Here is a 21779-nt window from a genome sequence, read left to right as displayed (position 1 = left end):
GGATTTTCCAAACAGTTCAAAACCAGCCCAGGCAACACAGTTAAACCCCATCTCTACTAAAAAATACAAAAAAATTAGCCGGGAATGGCGGCAGGTGCCTGTAGTCCCAGCTACTGAGGAGGCTGAGGCAGGAGAATTGCTTGAACCAGGGAGGCAGAGGTTGCAGTGAGCCAAGATCACGTTACTGCACTCCAGCCTGGATGATAGAGTGAGACTCTGCCTCCAAAAAAAAAAAAAAAAAAAAACTAGAGGCCAGGCGTGGTGGTTCACGCCTGTAATCCCAACACTTTGGGAGGCCAAGGTGGGTGGATCATCTGAGGTAAGGAGTTTGAGACCAGCCTAGCCAACATGGTGAAACCCCATCTCTACTAAAAATACAAAAATTAGCCAGGCGTGGTGGTGCACCTATAATCCCAGCTACTTGGGAGGCTGAGGCAGGAGAATCCAGGAATCACCTTAACCCAAGAGACGGAGGTTACAGTGAGCTGAGATCACATCACTGCACTCCAGCCTGGGCGACAGAGACTCTGTCTCAAAAAAAAAAAAAAAAAGAAGCAACTAGAAGATTATTAGTGAGTTTCAGTCAAATTTAGTACCAAATGTTGAACAGATAGCCACATCCATTCCTTGCCAAGTAATTTGTGTGGCATAGATGAACTTCCCTGGAGTATCATTTACTGGATCAAAATGTGGGCTTTGATGTAAATGTAGTTTACTAGACTTTCCCCAGTCTTTCCCTCCCAGCCTCAAATCATCACTAATTAGGACCATTGTGCTGTCAGGAAGCACTGCACACCCATAAGTGTGCATGGCAGCCGTTCTGTTTCATGGTAATCATTCCCACCGTGACCTCTGCACACACAGATGATTGTTCTTTTTTTTAGTTTGAGACCGGGTCTTGCAGTGCCGCCCAGGCTGGAGTGCAGTGGTGCAATCATAGCTCACTGCAGCCTCAACCTCCCTGGCTCAGGGATCCTCCCACCTCAGCCCCTTGAGTATCTGGGACCACAGGCACACGCCACCACAGCTGGCTAATTTTTTATGAGATGATGGTTTTTTAAAGAGTATTCATTTATCTTCTATATAATCATTATAGACTTAATTCTAACAGTCTTGTTTGTGCCTCACTTTCAGACTGTAGAATGTGAAGAGGGAAGTGAAGACGATGAATCCCTCCGAGAAATGGTGGAGCTGGCTGCACAGAGACTGTACGAGGCCCTGACACCAGTTCACTGAGACTGTGTCTGTATATGAACTTTGAAAAAATACTTGACTCTACTTCTGTTGCCTAAAATAAAATGCATTCGTTTCTCTGGGGGAGCCTGTTTACTTTTGATGTCAAATGGCCTTTATTCCAACAGCCTGAATACTGCTAAATCGCCAATTAATTTGTCCATTATTCTAGAACTAACTACTAAATCAATTGCCCATTATTTTAGAATTTATGGATTCTTCTTCCAGGCATGTATGTGCAGCTCCCATTGAAACCAACAAGATCTGCCGATAGCAACCGCTGCTGGTTACCCTCTCCCCTGGGGTAACCAATTTGAGTTAATAATAAGGATTGTAAGTTGCACTTGAATGTTTTCTGTATTCATCTCCACCGCTGCTGCTCGAGTCCAAGTCTACTCTCCCCTCTGAATTCCTGCAACCACCTCCATCTCCTCCCCTACAGCTGATTCCTGGAACAGACCTGGCCTCAAGCCTCTGCTGCTTGAAGGCCTTAATGAAGTCCTTGTGATAAAGATGAAGTCCAGGCACCTTTGCTTGCTCTAGCAGGGGCTCTCAATCTGGGCTACTCGTGGGAATCACGTGGGGTGCATTACAAGTGCACCAGTGCCCAAGTCCTGCCACCAGAAGTTGAGTTAGTCAGGCTGGAATGAGGGCCCTTGGTTGGATCTTATTTGTAAAGCTCCCCCAGGTGATCCAAGCGAGCTTGGGACGTGCAACCTAAAGAAGGTCATGCTCTACGTCCATCGCCCCGCCCCATGGAGCGGAGTCGGCCTCTGCGCCGGCTCCCCTGGTCCTTCTGTTATTCATCTACAGCTCCGTGATTTCAAGGCATCCTTCCCACCCGTTTTTAGCTCGGCCGCCGAACTTCATTGCACAGTTGAGGTAAGAACGTTGCATTACAACCACGTTTTAACAGATGAATCCCTTGGAAGTAAGTCAGTGCTCCGTGTCCGCAGGGTTCTGCATCCGCGCATCCACCCAACGGCGGGAAAAAGAAAAGCGGCCGGCTGCGCGCGCACTGAACTTGCAGCTGCTTTCCCTTGTCATTCGCAGAACCACGAGGTACTGCCAGGGTTTCCGCACTGCCTGCGTCCTCTTGAGTGTTGCAGGCCCTCCAGAGTGACGCCCGGCGCAGGGGGCCGCGCGCGCACCCCACGACCTCTTCCAGGGGGGCCTGGAGCAGCCCTCCGCCCCACCGAGGGCCAGCTGTGCTTCCCGCCGCGCGTCCTGAGGTCACACTCCTGCCCTTTGCCGAAAGCACCTGCGCCCGCGGACCGCGGGGTGGGCTTAGGGGGGCCCCCGACCGCTTTTCTTCCGGGAACCACGCGGCGGGACGCGGGCTCCGGACTCCCTGGGGGCAGCCTTGCTGTGGGTGAACAAGCGCGGAGGCCGAGCTTCTTGCAAACGGACTCCAAGGGGCAACGACCTTCGCGCGTCACCAAAGTGACTGCCTGGGTGGCCGACGAGCCCGGCTCCCGCAACCCACGGGCGGCCACTGCGCAGGCGCCTCTCCCGGCTGGCGGCCCCGCCCCGACTGGCTGCTCCATGGCGCTGTGCGAGGCCGCGGGCTGCGGGAGCGCCCTGCTGTGGCCTCGCTTGTTGCTCTTCGGGGACTCCATCACCCAGGTACGGCCGCCCCAGCCTCCCTGCGGGGTCGCTGCCGAGCCGGCCGAGGCTCCTCGCCGTCCTTTTCGGCGCCCGAGACGGCTGGGCCGGAGGCCTGGCCACGCCCGTGGCGACACCGGAGGAGTGGCGGGTCCCCCAGTGGCTGCGCCTTCCTGTCCCGCGGCGTCCCGGAGGCCATGACGGCGTCCGCGAGAGCCCGGGCTCCAGGCACAGACGCGAGGGGACCCGGCCGCGCTGCCCGCCCCGCGCCGCCTCCCACCCGGGTCGAGATGCGCGGTCGTCCCCTCAGCGCCCTCCTGGGCAGCGGCCTTTCCCCTCCGGGCCCCGGTGAGCGGCTCCGGGCGACCGCGCGCTGTGTCCCAGGAGGCCCCGCGGCCAGCTCCGGACAGAGGCGCCGGGAACCCTCTCGCCGCATTCCCTGCGGGCACAGGTGGGGCCGTTAGGGGTTGGCCTTGGAAGTATAACGCCTTCAGGAATTAGGTAGAAAAGGACCATCCGTTCATCCGAGATCATCTCACCTCCCATGAAGGGAACGGTCTTCTAAATGCAGGTTCTTACTTCGGGGAGGGCGTAGAAATTCCATTCCTGTGTGTGTCCTCTTCTCAGACAGGGCTTGCTTCACCGGTATACGCCAGTAACTGGTAACATTGTGTTTAGGCATATGGGGCAGTCAGGGCTTCCCGAATTCCATGGGAATGTGTATGAAAAGGTGTTCACCATCAGCTCGGTAACCAGCAAAGCAGTGAGGCGGCGTGGCCTTCATTTCCTCACTGACCTTTGACTTTATTTCCTTTATTTCCTGAACTTAGATTTCTGTTTAGCTTTTTTTTTTTTTTTTTTTTTGAGAGGGAGTCTCGCTCTATCGCCCAGGCTGGAGTGCAGTAGCGCGATCTGGGCTCACTGCAAGCTCCGCCTCCCGGATTCAAGCGTTTCTCCTGCCTCAGCCTCCCGAGTAGCTGGGATTATAGACGTGCGCCACCACACCGGGCTAATTTTTGTATTTTTAGTAGAGACGGGGTTTCGCCATGTTGACCAGGCTGGTCTCGAACTCCAGACCTCATGTGATCCGCCCGCCTCGGCCTCCCAAAGTGCTGGGAATACAGGCTGTTTAGCTTTTGATAGAGAAAAATCCCCCTCTGCTAAAGTGCTGCCAGGTGTACTTACCTGTAATCCCCAAGAGTGAAGCAATCAAAGCCAAGAAGAGAGCGCCGAGAAAACAGAAGTTGCCAATCAGAACTGCCCTTGCTGAGATGCCCCGTTACAGTCATTAGTAGTAATAATGGGCTTTTCTTCCTCCAGTTTTCCTTCCAGCGGGGTGGATGGGGAGCATCGCTGGCTGACAAGCTGGTCAGGTGAGAATGGTTTCCGATACTTGAGTACTTACGGATGGAAAATGTGTTAGGGATCCGTCTTATGGATGAAGGATAGTTCTGAACAGAACATTTCTCCTTTGTTAATTTTGCTTGCCTCCCCTGATTAGTATATAGGAGACGGAACAGAAAAAATGTATTCTTCACTCAGTCTGACCAATTAGATATTTTAGGGTTGAGCTCTGATGGCTGGGTAGACTCAGCCAAATCAAGGAAATGGCCAAGGCCTCTTTGCTAGTCAAGGGCAGAGAGATCCAAGTCCAGTTGCTGTGATTGCAGAACTTGCAGCTTCACTGCTACACAACACTGGTAGGAAGCTACTTTGCCTTTTTTTGAAGTGCTGCCATGACTAAGACTCACCTTGTCACAATTCTACCGCACTTTATTTTGGTTTTTGGTGGTTTTTGTTTTGCAACAGGGTCTCTTGTTACGCACGTCCATGTGAAGAGACCACCAAACAGGCTTTGTGTGAGCAACAAGGCTGTTGATTCACTTGGGTGCAAGTGGGCTGAGTCTGAAAAGAGTGAAGGGAGATGGGGTGGGGCAGTATTACAGGATTTGGGTAGGTAGTGGAAAATTACAGTTAAAGGTGGTTATCTATTGTTAGCAGGGGAAGGGGGTCACAAGGTGCTCTGTGGGGAGCTCCTGAGACTCATTGTCCAGGGGAGGAATGCCACAAGGTCGATTGATTAGGGTGGGGCAGGAACAAATCACGATGGTGGAATGTCATCAGTTAAGGCAGGAACTGGCTGTTTCACTCCTTTGGTGGTTCTTCAGTTGCTCCAGGCCACCTGAATGTATACGTGCAGGTAAGGGGTTATGATGGCTTAGCTCGGGCTCAGAGGCCTGACAACTCTGTCACGCAGGCTAGAGTGCAGCAGTGCGATCAGGGCTCACTGCAGCCTCCACCTCTGGGGCTGAAGCCACCATCATCTCAGCCTCCTGAGTAGCTGGGACCGGCAGGCACTCGCCACCACACCCAGCCCAGCACTTCATTAAAATATTGTGATTTCACTCGTAAAATGGCTAGTCAGCATTTTATAATCATTACACACAAAAAACAATCTCTTAGAAATAAGGCTGAGTTTCGGTTGTTGTTCCGCAGTTTATAAATGCCGCCTGAGAACTTTGAGCAGTGTCAGAAAGTGTCCCCTTGTGCTGCTTTGGAGCCGCTGCCTGATGCTGTGGCCTGCAGTTCTCTGCTGGTGCCCCAGCTTATCTGCTTGGTTATGCATATATAGGAATGTGAATACACCAAAATGAACCATATCGATTTACTAATCATAAGCTGAACCCCAGGCGTAATTTTAAGAAAACTTTATAGACAACTTTATCTACAGAAGCAAAGAGTGAAATGAGCCCATCCATCCCTCCTATGGATTATTCTGAAGCAAATCCCAAATCATATCATTTTACCAAGACGAAGAAAAAAAGAGTCCCTCTTATGTGACTGGTATTCTCTGAGGAGTTTTAAACCTACTGCCTGATGCGAATCCTTAACTGGGATTCTCCTCACTTTACATGTGAGGAAGGAGCATAGCGTGCCCAGGGTCATGCCTAGTCACAGAGGGAGCCGAGAAACAAATCCAGGCAACCCGGCTTTTTTTTTTTTTTTTTTCCCCATTACACCTACAGTACTGTAAATCCAACTATTTTTAAGAAGGAAACAAAAAGTATTAATGAACTGGTTTAAGTTGAAACACAACGAATGTATTTACTAAAACTATTTAATCAAAACCAGAAATCTCAAATATTCTATAGACTATTTAACTATAAACCAAACTAAACTATTTAAGTTCCAGGATATTAGTGACTTTTTACCTGAGATACTTGCTCAGATTATCTATCTGTTGTGAACTCCATTTTAAAAGCACCCCACTATACCATGCTTGAAGTCAGGTAGTCTGTAGACTTCATCACAGCCCCTTTATATATAATTACTTCTGTCACGGAGGAGTATGGCGTATTTACCTATATCTTTGAATGGCTTAAGATTAGCATGCTTCAAGTATGTTCTTGCTCCTATCAAAGTGAAACCTGGGGGTGGCTCAGAGACACGTGACGGGTTTAGAATCCCAGAGAGCACACCCTCACTAAAGGCCGGTTACTGGGACCATAAACACTTCTTGCCCACAATTCATCTTTTTAAAATTTTTCGTTTCAGAAAATGTGATGTTCTGAATCGTGGATTTTCAGGTTACAATACCAGATGGGCCAAAATTATCCTTCCAAGATTAATCAGGAAAGGAAACAGTTTGGACATCCCAGTAGCAGTTACAATTTTCTTTGGGGCCAATGACAGTGCACTAAAAGGTAAAAGCATTTTTTATGTTCTTCTAGCTCACTTTTAATCATTTTTATGTTACAGCAAACTTACATTTAATATACTTTTTTCAACTGTTTACTTTCTCCCAATAGATAGTTTTGCCAAACTTATGTTGAGTTTATATGTATTCCTGGCTTTAACACTGGTGGATTTTATTCTCTACTCGGTTTCTACATGCCTCGGTTGCTAGCAGTCCTAATCTTGCAAACACTTAAATATTTTCTAGAGTCTGTTAGTGCTATGCTAACTTTGTAATGTTTTCTCTTTAATTGATGCATTTGGCAGCAGAAAGCTTAAGGATACCTTGTGGCTTGCATCACACTGATGGCAGCTGGTGGCGTGTCTTAGGAAGGGATATCTCAGGGCAGCAGCCACCCTGACCTCAGTTAGGCTTGAATACTGGGCAATGGTGAACGTGGGTTTGGAAAAGGAGATGGTCTCTCCTTGATTGCTGAAGAATTGCTGCTGTGACTAGAGGAAAGCTAGCCATGTAAGAGGCCTTTCTTCCCTTTCTACTCTTGAAAAAAGCCTTCTGCGTGCTATAAACGAGAAAAAAAAGCCTTTGTTTTGGGAAGTTAGGTAGTCATCTACCAGAGATTTCTTTTGTGCTCCTACTTGTGTCACAGAAGTGGTGTGGTCTGCTGTTCACAGGCACACTGTGGGAGACCTCTGAGTGTCTGCTATTCACGGGCACACTGTAGGAGACCTGAGTGTCTGCTGTTCACAGGCACACTGGGAGACCTCTGAGTTGAGGCTGGACATGAAGGAACACCAACTGCAGTAAGAGGAATTCTTGCTCTCTAGGAGAAAGGTTACGCAGATTACAGGTATTGGTGGAGACTGCACGCTAACCATTATATTTGGGAAGAAATTAATCTTCACTTTCTATCTTGTACCAAAAACCATAAGAAAACTCAAAACAGAATTTTTAAAAAAGATAAATTTTTATCAAATTTAGGATAAGGAAAAACACTTCCTAAGTATAAGAGCAGTGGAGGAAGCCACAGAGGAAAAACAGGTTTATGAAATAAAATAGGCTACGAAAAAACTGAAAAAGAAAATGATGTGTTAAGGAAAATATCTGAAAAATGTGGCAGACAAGAGGGTAATGTCTTTAGTGTAGAAATCAATAAGAAAAATACTAACTCCAATAGAAAATGTAGGCAAAGGACAGGAACAGATAAAAGGAGAAATTTAACAGCAAATACATATTTGAAAATGTGAAAACTTATCAAAAAATGCCAATTAAAACAAGGTATTTTGATTTTTTGACTCAGAAAAGCAATATGAAGCAGTAATACTTATAGCTGACAGGCATGAAATAAGATTGGAACTCTTACATTCCTGGTGAGAGAATAGCTTGTAATCCTCTGGAAAGCTGTGCGGCAGTATGCGCCAAGGGTCTGCCCACGTGTAGAAATTCAACCTAAGGAAATATTCAGATATGCACACAGCCAGATGTGTGTGCAGAGATTTCTGTGTATTGCTTTTTTTTTTTTTTTTTTTTTTTTTTGAGACAGTTTCACTCTTTTGCCTAGGCTGGAATGAAGTGATACGATCTCAGCTCACTGTAACCTCCACCTCCCAGGTTCAAATGATTCTCCTGCTTCAGCCTCCCGAGTAGCTGGGATTACAGGCACTCGCCACAACGCCCAGCTAATTTTTGTATTTTTAGTAGAGACAGGGTTTCGCCATGTTGGCCAGGCTGGTCTCGAACTCCTGACCTCAGGTGATCCACCTGCCTTGGCCTTCCAAAGTGCTAGGATTTCAGGCATGAGCCACTGCACCTGGCCGTGTATTGCTATTTATATATAACAGCAGATTAGAAGCTGTACAGTACGGAAACATCATGTGGTCACCCTACAACTAAATTTCACTTTTTTGCGAACTATTTATGGACACAGAAAAGCTCATAATATGTTATGTGAGCCAGGCGTGGTGGCTCATGCCTGTAATCCCAACACTGGGAGGCCAGACCAGGAGTTTGAGACCAGCCTGGGCAACAGAGCGAGACTCTGTCTCAACAACAACAAAGTTTGCCTAGTGTGGTGTTGCATGCCTGTAGTCCCAGTACTTAGGAAGCCGAGGTGGGAGGGTCGCTTGGCCCCAGGAGTTCAAGGTTACAGTGAGCTGTGATCACACCACACTGCAGCCTGGCTGATGGAGGAAGAACCTGTCTCTAAAACAATTTGTAGAGAAAAGCAAAATATGAAGTCTTCAGCGTGAATATAATCTTCAGTGCAAACTCATTTTTTTAAAAGTGTATGTATCTTCATGAAAAGACTGGAAAGATATACATCCAAATGCCAGCAGTGGTTTTCTGGGTGGTAGGAACACTGGTGACTTTTTTTTCTTTATACTGTACTTACATGTGGTTAGCAAATGGTAAACAGTGACCCTTGTACCACTTCAGTGAGAGCCTATCTAGAAAATCCTCCTTTGCAATAATGGTAGTAGTATTCATGGGTGCCATTTGTTTCGACTGAGTGCTTGCTTTGTGAAGGCACCCTTCTCTCAGTGCTTTAAACTCTTAGCTGTTTTGATTTTCAGTCCTGGGAGGGAGACCCTATTATCTTCATTTTCCCAATGAGGTACAGAAAGGCTAAGTATTTATCCGCGGTTCTGTGGCAAGGAGTGACAAAGCCAGGATTTGAACCTAGGACGTCTCACCCAACAGGCTGGGCTCTTTAATTTCTTTACAAATTCAACCTAATTGATGTAATAACCATCTGGATACTAGCGACGAAAAGACAAGAGTACTTACAGTGCCCCTAGTTAGAGCCTTTGAAGTCTTGTTTTATGAAGGAACTATACATTTTAATTCATTAAGGAGAAAACCTCCTTTTTGTGTCCTTGGTGTTAAACAATCCCCCCAGTGACATCATGAATAACAGGCATTTGCGGAAGTGTGTTCACCTGAATTGTCACTTATAATAAATATGCATCTGGTGAGTACTCATGTTTCTCTTGAGCAGATGAGAATCCCAAGCAGCACATTCCCCTGGAGGAGTATGCTGCGAATTTAAAGAGCATGGTGCAGTACCTGAAGTCTGTGGACATCCCTGAGAATCGAGTCATTCTCATCACGCCGACCCCACTTTGTGAAACAGCCTGGGAAAAACAGTGCATCATACAAGGTAAACAAACCACAGCCAATTTCAGCAAATCTGGATAGGAATGCTGAGGGAGGAACTCTGATAGGACAGTGGTTTCCTGCCTGGGGCTTGTTTCTTAGGGGCTCAGTATGTCCATTTCAGTCTGTTTTCAATCCAAAATTATTAAAGTATAGCTTCCATTACGTCATACCTGAGACCTTTTTTGACATAGAAAAGGGATTCTGGCTTTGGATAGTCAGGAGGCAACCACGGGACTGGTATCTGCTGACCTTTACAGTTGCCAGACTCCAAGGTGCACATGAAGGCCACTGAGATCTGTGCAGAGCTGTGGTGCTCGGCCTGGGGAGCTGATGCTGATGTGCCTTGACTTGGAAGTCCACACCTGGGGCTTTTCCTGGCCCACAGAAGCTGGGGGTAGGAATGATCGGATAGGAGTCGCCAGCACTCCATATACTTGGGTTTCACATCCCTCAAGTGCTGTGTTTTCGATCCACCTTTGATTGAAAAACCTCTGCACATAAGTGGACCTTCACGGTTCAAACCTGTGTTCAAGGGTCAGCTGTATGTTAATGTTGAAAATGTGCATTATGGAAGTTCTCTTTTTGGTTTTTTTGTTTGTTTGTTTTTTTTGGAGACAGAGTCTGGCTCTGTCAGCCAGGCTGGAGTGCAGCGGCACGATCTCGGCTCACTGCAACCTTTGCCTCCTGGGCTCAAGCAATTCCGCCTCAGCCTCCTCAGTAGCTGGGATTATGGATGTGAGCCACCACGCCCGGCTCATTTTTGCATTTTTAGTAGAGACGGGTTTCACCATGTTGGCCAGGCTGGTCTCGAACTCCTGACCTCAGGTAATCTGCCCGACTCAGCCTCCCAAAGTGCTGGGATTACAGGCGTGAGCCACTGTTCCTGGCCTGGAAGTTTTCTAAGCTGCCCAGAACTCAACATTCTAGGACAAATTATTGGCTTTGCAACACAGAACAGCTATTTCTCAAAGTGTGGTCTGACTCTGAGTTAACTGTGATTTTTAGGTAGATTTCTGGACCCATTTTCAGCACTCCAGATGCTTCTTATAAACACCACAGCACACATACCACAACTTCATGGAAGGCTGTTATTGTCCCTACTTTACCAGTGGAGAAATGGAGTCTTAGAGAGGCTAAGTAACCTGCCCAAGATCACACAGCCAGTAACAGAACCAGGAATCAAATCTAGCAAGTGTGACTTCAGAGCTCAAGTCCTTACTGTTATATGAGTTTACTGTTGAGTTGGGTTGTAGCTATGTCCCTTGCTCTCAAAGGGCCTGTCATCCTTAGAGGGGGATCCAATGCATTCTCAAGTCACAAACAGCATTATGTCAAGGGGTGCCACACACTGGAGGCACAGACAAACGGGGAGAAACCCCAGCCTGCGGGACATGGTGACAATAGGCTCTGGGCATCACATGAGGGCAGAGGGGCCCTATTGCTGTGCAGGAGATACCAGTGTGTTCTGCAGGGGAGGGGAGGTGTTTAAGGCCCACAAAGCTCCACTGGAGACAACTTCAGACCCCCAGCTTGCTTCTGGGCCTGCAGCCCTAACTGCTTTGCGGGGCAGTGTCGTCTTGGCTTTAACAAAAGGGGAAAAATGTTACATAGCATGGTCCACAGAAGCTGTTTAGACTTCTTTTTGTCTACTGTTTCCCAGGAAAATAATATATATGAAATTCTGAATGTTTAATTTAATTTCCCCTTTCTAGCCTTGAATGTAGCCCAATGCAGACTTTTTAAAAGGTCAGCGATGGGCAAAGCAGGTAGAGGAGGGGTCACATCTCAATAACTGGTCCCCTAGAAATTCAGCAGGTTATTTTTTGAGACGGTCTTGCTGTGTCACCCAGGCTGTAGTGCAGTAGATTGCTCATAGCTCACTGCAGCCTCGACCTCTGGGCTCAGGTGATCTTGCCTCAGCCTCCCAAGTAGCTGGAACCACAGGCATGTGCAACCATGCTCAGCTAGTTTTTAAAATTTTTTTGTAGGGATGGGGTAGCTAGTTATAATCTAGGTGAATTTTATAAACAATTGATCCCAAGTATGAATCAAAGCCGGTGAATAGTTTCTTCTCTGTGATGTAGAGCCTGGGCCAGCATAGGTCCTCCTGTGGCCTGCATCCAGTTGCCCATATCCTCATGCTTTCTGTTTAATACCATTCTGTAGTCCGCTTCTTGCCAGCCCTCACTGTCCTGTTTGCAGCCTCCTGAGCCTTCTCCCCTAGCCCCAGCCCCACCTTCCAAACCAACCTAGCACAATCCCCAGATACTGCACTCCAGCCTTCCCTGGCGCAGCTCCCTGGGAAGATGAGGCAGCTTGCGCTTGTGTTAGATACACTCAATCGTTCTGTGCTAGCTGCTTTGCTGGTGTTTAGTCTCTTAATCCTGTCGATATTCCTGCAACTAGGTAGGCACTGTCATCATAAGAATACAGAAAGCTTCAGGATGGTGAAGCTGTTCAGGCACACAGCTATTTAGTGAAAATTGTAGGCATCAAAACGAAGGTCTCTATGTCTAAAGCCGACAAATGATTTTGCTGTGTTGCAGGGCAGCTGTTACATGTAAGAAGCCAGCAGTGTTAGCGCAGCGTTCAGCTTCCATGGCCTGGCATTTCTTACCAGTGCAGCCCTTACCAGCCCCCAGCCCAGCTCCTGCAGCTGGCACTCTCCAAGCAGCCCAGCCCTCCTGGGCCTTCCCTGCCTCTCTGCAAGGTGTCCTCTAGAACGTCCTCCCTGGCGCCTCAGAAGACTCTGGTTACCACTAAAGGCTCCTTCTTCCCACTGCACCTTGTCCTCTGCTGGGTAGAGCAGCACACCAGTAACCTGCAAGGCTCATCAACATATACCCTAAACCCCGGGGCTGGCCCAAGTGGGGTCAATATTTAATGGCATTTCAAAACTGTCTAGATGAGTGGAGCAGAACTTACACAAGGGCCAGCACTTGGGTTTATCAACTGCCACCTCGATTTCTTCTCTTCAACAGGTTGCAAACTAAATCGCCTGAACTCTGTTGTTGGTGAATATGCCAATGCGTGTTTACAAGTGGCCCAAGACTGTGGGACTGACGTACTTGACCTGTGGGCCCTGATGCAGGACGGCCAGGTACAGTGGCTTGCTCAGTCCTCTCAGGGTAAATAGGATCACACAGAAGTAAACCAGGTGTGTGTGCAGCAGCTTTCCCTAGAAAGGCCCTGCTTAGCTAAGACAGTCATCCCTTTAGCCAATGAAAACAAACAGGCTTGGAGGAGAGGAGGAATGGAGGTTCCAGGATGGCTCACAAGCCCAGCAGCTTATTCAGCCAGGCTCCTTGGCTAGGAGTTAGTGCACAGTGCTGTCAATGAGCAACACATGGCTCATATTTATGAACATCCAGGCCAAGTTCTTACAGAGAATGGCAGAAAGCTAAAACTTGTTAATAGGTAAAAACAATGAATTTAAATACAGTATTGGCTAAAAAAAACTGTTTGAGATATGTAGTTCTAATTAAGTTACTTTGTTTTAAAGCCTGAAAGCACAAATATGAAAGGTAAAAAGCAGGTCCCATAGAATGGTGCACCGACTCAGGAGACACCTGGTTTCTTACGTAGTCACACATACACTTAGGGAGGACCTGGCAGTCCACTCCTGGGCTATCTGCCCTAGAGAAATGAAAACTATGTTCACACGGAACCTGGGTGTAACTGTTGACAGCAGCATTATTCCTGCCTGCTGGAAACACGCCAGTGTCCTTCTGTGATGAATAGGGAAACTGGTGTGTCCATGGAATGGGATACTACTTGGCAATAAAGAGGAAGGACTGACATGCGCAACAACGTGGGTGACTCTCAGAGGCGCTTCACTGAGGGAAGGAAGCTGGTCTCTGAAGGTTACTTACTACATGAGTCCATCTGTTTGGTATCTCAAAAAGACAAGACTTGGGCTGGGTGTGGTGGCTCACACCTGTAATCCCATCACTTTGGGAGGCCAAGGCAGGTGGGTTACCTGAGTTCAGGAGTTCAAGACCAGCCTGGCCAACATGGCAAAACCCTGTCTCTACTAAAAATACAAAAATTAGCTGGGCATGGTGGAGGGCGCCTGTAATCCCAGCTACCCAGGAGGCTGAGGTGTGAGAATCGCTTGAACCCGGGAGGCAGAGGTCATACCACTGCACTCCAGTCTGGAGGATATAGGGAGACTGTCTCACACCCCCCCAACTCCCCAAAAAAAAGGCAAGACTGCAGTGACAGAACAGGTCAGTGGTGGCCAGAGGTTAGGGCGAGGAAAGGTATGGCTAAATTCAGGTTCCACACAGATACTGGTGAAGAGGGGCAGACAGGCACTGTTTTTTAATTTTTCTGTGGGCTTGCACTACTCTTTTGTAAAGAGCTTGTTCAGCAGGGCACATTAAAGGCTATTTCATTGCTATGCTGGGATCCAGAGAGAAAGCTTTGATGGGACTGATGATATCTGAAGTACTCAGGGGAAGGAAGGATCCCGTGTGCGGGAAGCTCTTTGGACAAACGGGAAGACTCACAGCCTCACCGGTTTCCTGTATTCCCAGCTGTTAGGTTTAGGCTACTTGGACAAAGCAACATAGAAAACAGCCAAGAAACTAACCCAAGTGCCAACTTTTTCCTCTCCCCTAAATATTAATCCATACCAATCGTTCCAATGACCTACACATTTATTATACATCTGTAATAGGGAAAATGGTAACCAGTGGGCAAGTCATACTACCACATGGATGCCAAGTCACCAGTTACCTTTGGAGGCCCTGAGAGCCTAAGCAGATCTGGACCCTAGGCCTCTAGTCTTCCTCTGAAACCCTGAGTGCACTGGAACCTTCCAGAATTCCAAGATCAGGAGGGGCCTTGGCAGCTTGAGTGCCAAAAGGGTCAACATCTAGAGTTCTGTTGTCTAGGAAAGGAAACTGCAAACTGTTGGGATAGTTTTGCTCACATGTCTTTTTCAATTTAATACAAAACTGAGAGGGTCATCCTTAGAGACCATCTCATCTCATCTCAAACTGCCTAGATGAGAAAACCAAGGGCCGAGGAAGAAGTGCTACTATTAGATGATAGCATCTAAATTTCTGGCCTATTAAAAGTCACATAAGGCCGGGCGCGGTGGCTCACACCTATCATCCCAACACTTTGGGAGGCCGAGGCAGGTGGATCACCTGAGGTCAGGAGTTCGAGACCAGCCTGGCCAACATGGTGAAACCCCATCTCTACTTAAAAATACAAAAAATTAGCCAGGCGTGGTGACAGGCACCTGTAATCCCAGCTACTTGGGAGGCTGAGGCAGGAGAATCACCTGAACCCGGGAGGCAGAGGTTGAAGTAGGCCGAGACTGCGCCATTACTCTCTAGCCTAGGCAAGAAGAGCGAGACTCCAGCTCAAAAAAAAAAAAAAAAAAAAAAGGCACATAAGCTAGTTGGCCACCCAGATTCTAACAGAGCTCTTGGCTAGTGAGATTCTTCCCCAAGAAAGAAATGGCTGTATGGGTAAAATTCTTACAGTTCAGGGCCTGGTATGGCTGCTCATGCCTGTGATCCCAATTCTTACAGTTCAGGGCCTGGTATGGCCGCTCATGCCTGTGATCCCAATTCTTACAGTTCAGGGCCTGGTATGGCCGCTCATGCCTGTGATCCCAATTCTTACAGTTCAGGGCCTGGTATGGCCGCTCATGCCTGTGATCCCAATACTTTGTGAGGCCGAGGTGGGAGTATTGCTTGAGCCTAGGAGTTCAAAACCAGCCTGGGCAACATAATGAGACACCCATCTCTACAAAAAGCACAGAAATTAGCCAGGTAGCCAGGTATGGTGGCACGTGCCTGTAGTCCCAGCTGCTCAGGGGGCTGAGGTTAGAAAGATCGCTTGAGCCCAGGAGGTTGAGGCTGCAGTGAGCCATGATCATGTCACTGCACTCCAGCCTGGGCAGCAAAGCAAGACCCTGTCTCCAAAAATACATGTATCTTTTTAAATATATACTCTTGAGTTCAGGAGAGTGGGAGGGAGACTGGACTCCTGTGTCCCAGCAATTACTATTCTAGGTTAGATGGTACAAGTTCTTTCTACCTAAAAACCTGCCTAGAGTCAAAAACAATATTGACTCATGGGGCCCCTGAACACTCCTAATACCAAATTTTTCATTTTTGTTGATTACGTTAATTGGCCATATTTACCTGTTAAGGTTCTTTCAAATAACCTGAGAATCATGTCATGTGACTTAGAAGACCTGGAATGAGGTCCCAGCTCACTTAATGGTGAGTGACTTTCATGAAACTCAGTTCTATAATATGGAGACAGTACTACAGCACTAGTAAGGTTCTCTGTGTGTTCAAACACCTATGTAAATAGCACATCAGTGCTACTGTAGTCCAGGACAACTCTGGTCAGATGCCTACAATGAAAAGGGCTGGTGATCTTTCTGTCGCAGGGCCACAAATGAGAGAATGGTACACATTGGCATTTAGAAAAGTTATACCCTCCCTCCCCGGCCTTTTTTTTAAAAAGTCTGTCACCCAGGCTGGAGCTCAGTGGTGCAATGATAGCTCACTGTAGCCTCCAACTCCTGGGCTTAAGTGATCCTCCCATCTTCACCTCCCAAGTAGGTGGGAATACAGGTGTTTGCCACCACACCCAGCTAATTTTTGTATTTTTAAAATTTTTTGTAGAGACAGGGTCTCAAACTCCTGTCTTCCAGTAATCCTTGGCCCCAAAGTGTTGGAATGACAGGGGTGAGCTACCGCACGTGGCCAGTTACCCACCTTTAACCAATTTCTCTCCCTTCTAGGACTTCTCATCTTATTTATCAGATGGACTACATTTGTCTCCAAAGGGGAATGAATTTTTGTTCTCGCATCTCTGGCCTTTGATAGAGAAAAAGGTCTCTTCTCTGCCTTTGCTGCTTCCTTACTGGCGGGATGTAGCAGAAGCAAAACCTGAATTAAGTCTGCTGGGAGATGGAGACCATTAGCCAATCACAGGAGACCCAAATCTGCTTGTTATCTACAGAACTCAAAGTTGTCAATACATAGAGGTACGCTTTTTTCCTCAAGCTGAAACCTTTGCCACTGATATTAATAATAAAAGTATTAGATTTTTTTCAGGGAAGTTTTATACTTAGGTCCATTGTGTTTTGACAGTATTTATTAATGCAGATATCAGTGCTACAGCTATAAAATATACCCTGAGCAGCTTGTTAATTCTATAAATGACAAAGACTATTTTTTTTAAAGTCACAATTTTATAAAAATCGTTTTCTTACATTCTTTTGAGAACTGTTTCACTCATACATACACCCACACACCCCACTCAACTTTGTATCAAATTCCAAAAGTGTAACTAAAGTATAAGAATACCATGACTAGTTAAAAGATAGCAAATACCATAAGGTACAAGTTCAAGTATTAGTATAACAAGTATCTGAGTAACAAATGTCCTTGGAAATGGGGGGTAGGGGGAGATATGATTAGTCACAGGTTTGGTTAATTGCCCTCAAAGTTGACAAGTTAAAATGTTTTGGCTGGTAGCACATTTCAGTTCTTAGGGGAAAAAAGCTTTTAATGGCAATTTATAGAAATCAGAATTCAGGCTATTGATTTTTATCCTTCACACAGTAAATGCAGCCCATCCAGAATCCTGGAGCAATAAAGTAAGAAGTAATTCAAATATCTGCTTGTGGGTCAATAAAAAGGGTTTCTGAAGTATCAATCAGCCCCCAACCCTAAGGGCAGGGGCAGGTAGTATTGTGTCTCCTGGCTGGCTCATCACACTCAGCCTGTTCAAAACAACCTGGTTTTTTTTGTTGTTGTTGTTAAGAAATATCTCACCCTCTTACTCACTAGTGTTTGAAAACAGGCAATCTTTGTATTTTAAATATTCTAGGTTTTGTAGATAGTGAATTTTTTTTTGTTTTTTTTGAGGCAGAGTCTCACTCTGTCACCCAGGCTGGAGTACAGTGGCACAACCTCAGCCTCTCCAAGTGCTGGGATTACAGGCATGAGCCACCACTCCCAGCCAATAGTGAATTTTCTAAGAGCATGTATCCCTATCAGTAACAGGGATACATGAAGATACTTATAAAATACAGAAAAACTGCCCAGCAAATCAGGGCCCTAAACAGTTGGTAGATTCCATAAATTCAACTGGCTACCACGTATAACCCTCACTGTAACGCAGGTGGTTAGATTTCTAGAGAGCATTAGTCTTAGAATTATGAAGAACCATATTAACCTAAATGATTTCTAAATTTAGATGTGTATTTTCCCTGCTACATAAAAACTCTGGGTAATAACTAGAAATAGACCCACAATTTAGAGACAATGTATAACTAGATTTATCTCCTTTGTTTTTAGTTGAAGGCAAAAAAAAAAAAACTATTGTATTCCAGTTGTCCTCACAAATAAATGCCAAATGCCTCATATTCAGCGGTTCATTACAGTGTATAAAAAAAAAACTGATCATTTCCCTAGTCAGTGCTGTTATCAATATAAAAGATTAATTTACAAAAACGTAAATATTCATAACCCAATCCAGCTGTATTTTCTGCTTTTGCACCACAGGTCAAAAGATATTTAAAAAACTAAAACCTGAAAGCCTCAAAATAAGCTAGATTCACCTTCACCTTACCTTTTCAAAAGGAGAAGGGCCAAACCACACAAGAATTGTTTACCTGCAGGAAGTTCAAACACATGACCAGCATCTGCTGTTAAGTCACTTCCCAGTCTTCACAAAATATAAGCTGTGATTGTAGGTCAAATCTATAAAAATATTTTGCACATTTAAGTCAAAAGAGCTGAGAACTAAATTAGCACTCTGTTTCTTTGCTGTCAACACGATTCTGACGCTGCAGTTTAAAGGAGGCAGCCTTTTCACTTCTGGTGACCGGATGGTCCGTGAGATCCTCAAATGACTTGGCGGCTGTGCTGCTATTTGGGAAGGGGTCCTTCTCAAACCCATCCTCGTCCATATGTGAGTCTGTGCTAGGGTCTTCCTGGATGGTGTCCATTCTCTGGTGGTCCAGTTTCGGAGCTGCTGGCGCCGAAGGGATCACAGGGGCAGGCTGCAGGCGGCCTGGAGTCTGGGGCGCAGGAAAGGGTTTGATAATGCGAACCGATGCGGAATCCATGCTGCTCAGCATTTCGATATTCTGCAAAGACATGGGTTCAATTGATAGGAATAAAAGATGAATCGGAGGTCCTCACAGCTCCACCCTTACCCATCAAACAGCCCCTTATTCTGTTGGCACTGTGATGCTAAAAAAAAAGTGCTAGGTGAGGCTCACTCAACCTAAGAAGTGACTAAAAAATACTAGGTTGGTGCAAAAGTAATTAATGCCATTACTTTTTAATGGCAAAAACAGTAATTACTAGCTTTCAAGCATCCTGAAAACTTACCATTTGAAGACCCAAAAGAGGCTTCAAACCTCTCAAGGTAAGATCCCAAGAAAGAAATTGATCTCAAAATATTAACTAAGTGTTGAATGGCTAAATCACTCCTTATGGCTTGGGAAGGGGACAGCACAGCTCTTTTAAATCTCCATCCATGCAACTAATCGAAGTTCACCATCACTGCTGTCAGAAGGGTAAACATTCCAACCTAGACCCTTCCTGCTGCACATGACCTTCCATCAGCCAATGAAAGCTCTTGCTGGGGCAGGTGAAGGTCTTTGCCTAACAGGGCCTCAGGCCAGGCGAAGATTATGTTTCTTTCATATGGTATACTTACACTGGGGTGAAACAGAGACAGAGATTCATACTGCTTATCTAATTTCTTATCCTAGAAAGAAACAGCAAGAAGAAAGGTCATTCCCTACAAATACAATTCAGTTAATGAGTACTATTTCATCACAGGCTATTCCTAACACTAACTGAAGAACTTAGAACCTGAGTTGTAGAGAGTGATAGCAGGCTCAACAGATGACAATCCATTTCTCACCCAAGCTTTAGTTATGCCACCAGTCTAGAAGTGTTTGCTTTGCACTCAAAGGAAATACATTTTGGCATTAAGTACAGAAAGAGGCAAGGTTTAAGTGCTATGTTTTCTGAGAAATTTATCCCTCTGTGGGCAGGGGAATAATAAGGGCATCTTCCTGTGCATGAAATGACAAATGTCCCAGATGCTGGGTACACCATGACCGCACTGACTGGAAGGGCAACTGGTAGGAAGACCCAGGTGGCTGGGCCTGCAGCCTTCCTCGCACTGCCCCGGCCCATGGCCTCACTGTCTTAGCTGTCTCCACAGTTTCTGTGGACATGCTCTGCTGGAGTAACTGGGCCTCAGTCCCTACATCCTACTTCTGCAGAAGGCTAACCACATGGCCATCTGCTGCCCCGTCCCTGCCTGTGGCTGAAGCATAATAGGCGACAGAGGGCAAGGACCAAGAATCCAGGACTAGGCTTCCTGTCTGGATGCCATCAACGTATTCTATGACCAGAAACAAGCCACGGCCCTCCCTCCTATCAGAGGCTTTGCTCTGAAATCAAGGGTCGTACCTTGTCCACATGTGCAACTTCCCTGTAAACAAAATAGGTTCCATCCTCCAATAAAAGCAATCGTGATGGATGGCACTGTCATCCAGAGACATCTGTCAAAGCTTCAAGCTTTCTTCAACAGAAGTGCTCCCTAGAGATCTTCCTCCCTACACCCATCATGCTCACCACCCCGAGGAAGAGCTGCTCTGTGAGATGGCCCCTAGGCAGGAGAAGCCAGCAGGAAAGGGAGGCGGCAGTAGGAAAAACTCCTTTGTCATCAGAGTTGTGCTGGAATTTTTAAATGCTCATAGGAAGGTCACTATGAAAGAGTTTGGGAAAACAAGTCTGGAAGCCTGGGTCTGACTTTCTCATCTCTACAGCAGACAAATCCCCATTCCCCACAGATGCAAGTGAATGGATTTGTAAGCACATTTATGAAAAAGGGCCTCAAATTTATAAAGGACCAGGAGTTCCTTAGTCAAAGCCCAATTCAACTTGTAGCTGTTACTGATTCTGAATGAGAACAGAAAAGACTGCTTACTCTTATCTTTTGGGGAAGATGTAAATACTCTATATGACAGCTGGGCCCCAGTCCCTACATCCTATTTGTGCAGAAGGCTGAAGACAGCCATCTGCTGCCAATAATCTACATGATATATGGGGAACATCTGAAATGCCGATGTTTGATATTTGCTCTATTGCAACAAAGTCAGCCTGGAAATGCCCTTAATTAAGGGCTTTACTCATCAAAGGACCTGGACAAATCCAGTTAAACAGTCTCCTATGCTTAAAAGTATAAAATGCCTAAGAAATTTATATATTAAAACACAAACACACACAAATAGTATTTTTTTTAAAAGACCATTAGTTAAGCTTTCTACAAGACATGTTCCCCTAGGAATAACAACAAAAAAAGCCATTGGAAATATCAGGCCAAACTTTGCTAAGAACAAGTTTTACCTTTTCCAGAGATTACATGGTTGGAGTTGATCAAAATTTAAATAAAATATTTAATTACTTAAAAGTTGGTGACTTACCACACAATGGACAAGAATGCTGAAAGGAATCCAAAATATCAAGGAGAAAACCAGGACAGACCCAACGATGTTGTCTGCTAAAAACTTTCCTGTGAACAATTCCAAACAGTGAATGTCTTGACCAAGTACTTCACAAATCTAAAGTGAAATGCTCTTAGGATATTACCATTGTGTCAAATGCCAGACCTGCTGGCTAGACACTACTACCGAGAGAAGAATGTCTGTGCTGCCTGTATTTACACCACACCATCTCTCCATACCAAGTGCTTTTAAAGAAATAGCCCTCATATACTGGCTGACAGGAAGAGATTGCAGAATATTCAGCATGCTACCTGGAGTAACTGTGTCAACAGACTAATCATATGGAATGCTACTACTAGTAAATGCTTAAGACAAAGTTTTTGTTACCTGGATATTATTTTTGTGATTAAATTATGGACTCGTGAGGACATGATATACCCTGCTTCTGCAAAATATGAGGCCCACTTTTACATCAAGCAGGATTCAGTATATAGCATTCAGTCAAATAAACACATCAATCAGGATTCAGTCTATAGCATTAAACTATGCTAATCACATGTATATTTTTGGGTA

The 21779-nt window shown here is 46.0% G+C and overlaps 3 protein-coding genes across 12 annotated transcripts in view; 2 read left to right on the top strand and 1 right to left on the bottom strand.

Moving 5' to 3' along the window:
• CPSF3 (cleavage and polyadenylation specific factor 3) overlaps window positions 1-1317 on the top strand; it is a 49182-nt gene extending 47865 nt beyond the window's left edge. For 3 of the 4 annotated variants that reach the window (XM_024241969.3, XM_054546399.2, XM_024241971.3), the window contains one exon: window positions 1135-1315. In XM_024241969.3, the coding sequence (XP_024097737.1) occupies window positions 1135-1236 (102 nt within the window). In that variant the 3' untranslated portion in view covers window positions 1237-1315. 4 annotated transcript variants of the gene reach the window in all.
• A 1241-nt stretch (window positions 1318-2558) lies between these two features.
• IAH1 (isoamyl acetate hydrolyzing esterase 1 (putative)) lies at window positions 2559-21274 on the top strand. Of its 5 annotated transcripts, XR_654276.4 has the most exons (7): window positions 2726-2859; window positions 4159-4211; window positions 6394-6542; window positions 9531-9692; window positions 12673-12791; window positions 16467-16712; window positions 21118-21274. XR_654276.4 is itself a non-coding variant. In XM_002812304.6 (6 exons), exons 1-6 carry the CDS (start codon window positions 2779-2781, stop codon window positions 16647-16649), a joined length of 747 nt encoding a protein of 248 aa, XP_002812350.1. In that variant the 5' UTR covers window positions 2559-2778; the 3' UTR covers window positions 16650-17216. The 5 variants fall into 5 exon arrangements, 4 of the variants coding, with proteins under 4 accessions (XP_002812350.1, XP_054403727.1, XP_054403728.1 ...); XM_002812304.6 differs by lacking the exon at window positions 21118-21274 and having other exon boundaries at window positions 2559-2859; window positions 16467-17216; XM_054547752.2 differs by lacking the exon at window positions 21118-21274 and having other exon boundaries at window positions 12673-12848; window positions 16467-16602.
• The window catches only part of ADAM17 (ADAM metallopeptidase domain 17), a 66241-nt gene continuing 61266 nt past the window's right edge, over window positions 16805-21779 (bottom strand). For all 3 annotated transcript variants that reach the window (XM_002812303.5, XM_054547749.2, XM_054547750.2), the window contains 3 exons: window positions 21186-21274; window positions 19403-19453; window positions 16805-18824 (listed from right to left, as the gene is read on the bottom strand). In XM_002812303.5, coding sequence (XP_002812349.1) covers window positions 18483-18824; window positions 19403-19453; window positions 21186-21274 — 482 coding nt within the window. In that variant the 3' untranslated portion in view covers window positions 16805-18482. The remainder of the gene's footprint in view (window positions 18825-19402; window positions 19454-21185; window positions 21275-21779) is intronic.

The sequence above is a fragment of the Pongo abelii genome, chromosome 12 (genome assembly GCF_028885655.2).
Source record: "Pongo abelii isolate AG06213 chromosome 12, NHGRI_mPonAbe1-v2.0_pri, whole genome shotgun sequence".
In the NCBI taxonomy this organism is placed as follows: domain Eukaryota; kingdom Metazoa; phylum Chordata; class Mammalia; order Primates; family Hominidae; genus Pongo; species Pongo abelii.
Note: the sequence above shows the minus strand (reverse complement) of the source record. Positions and strands in the feature narration are given on the sequence as shown.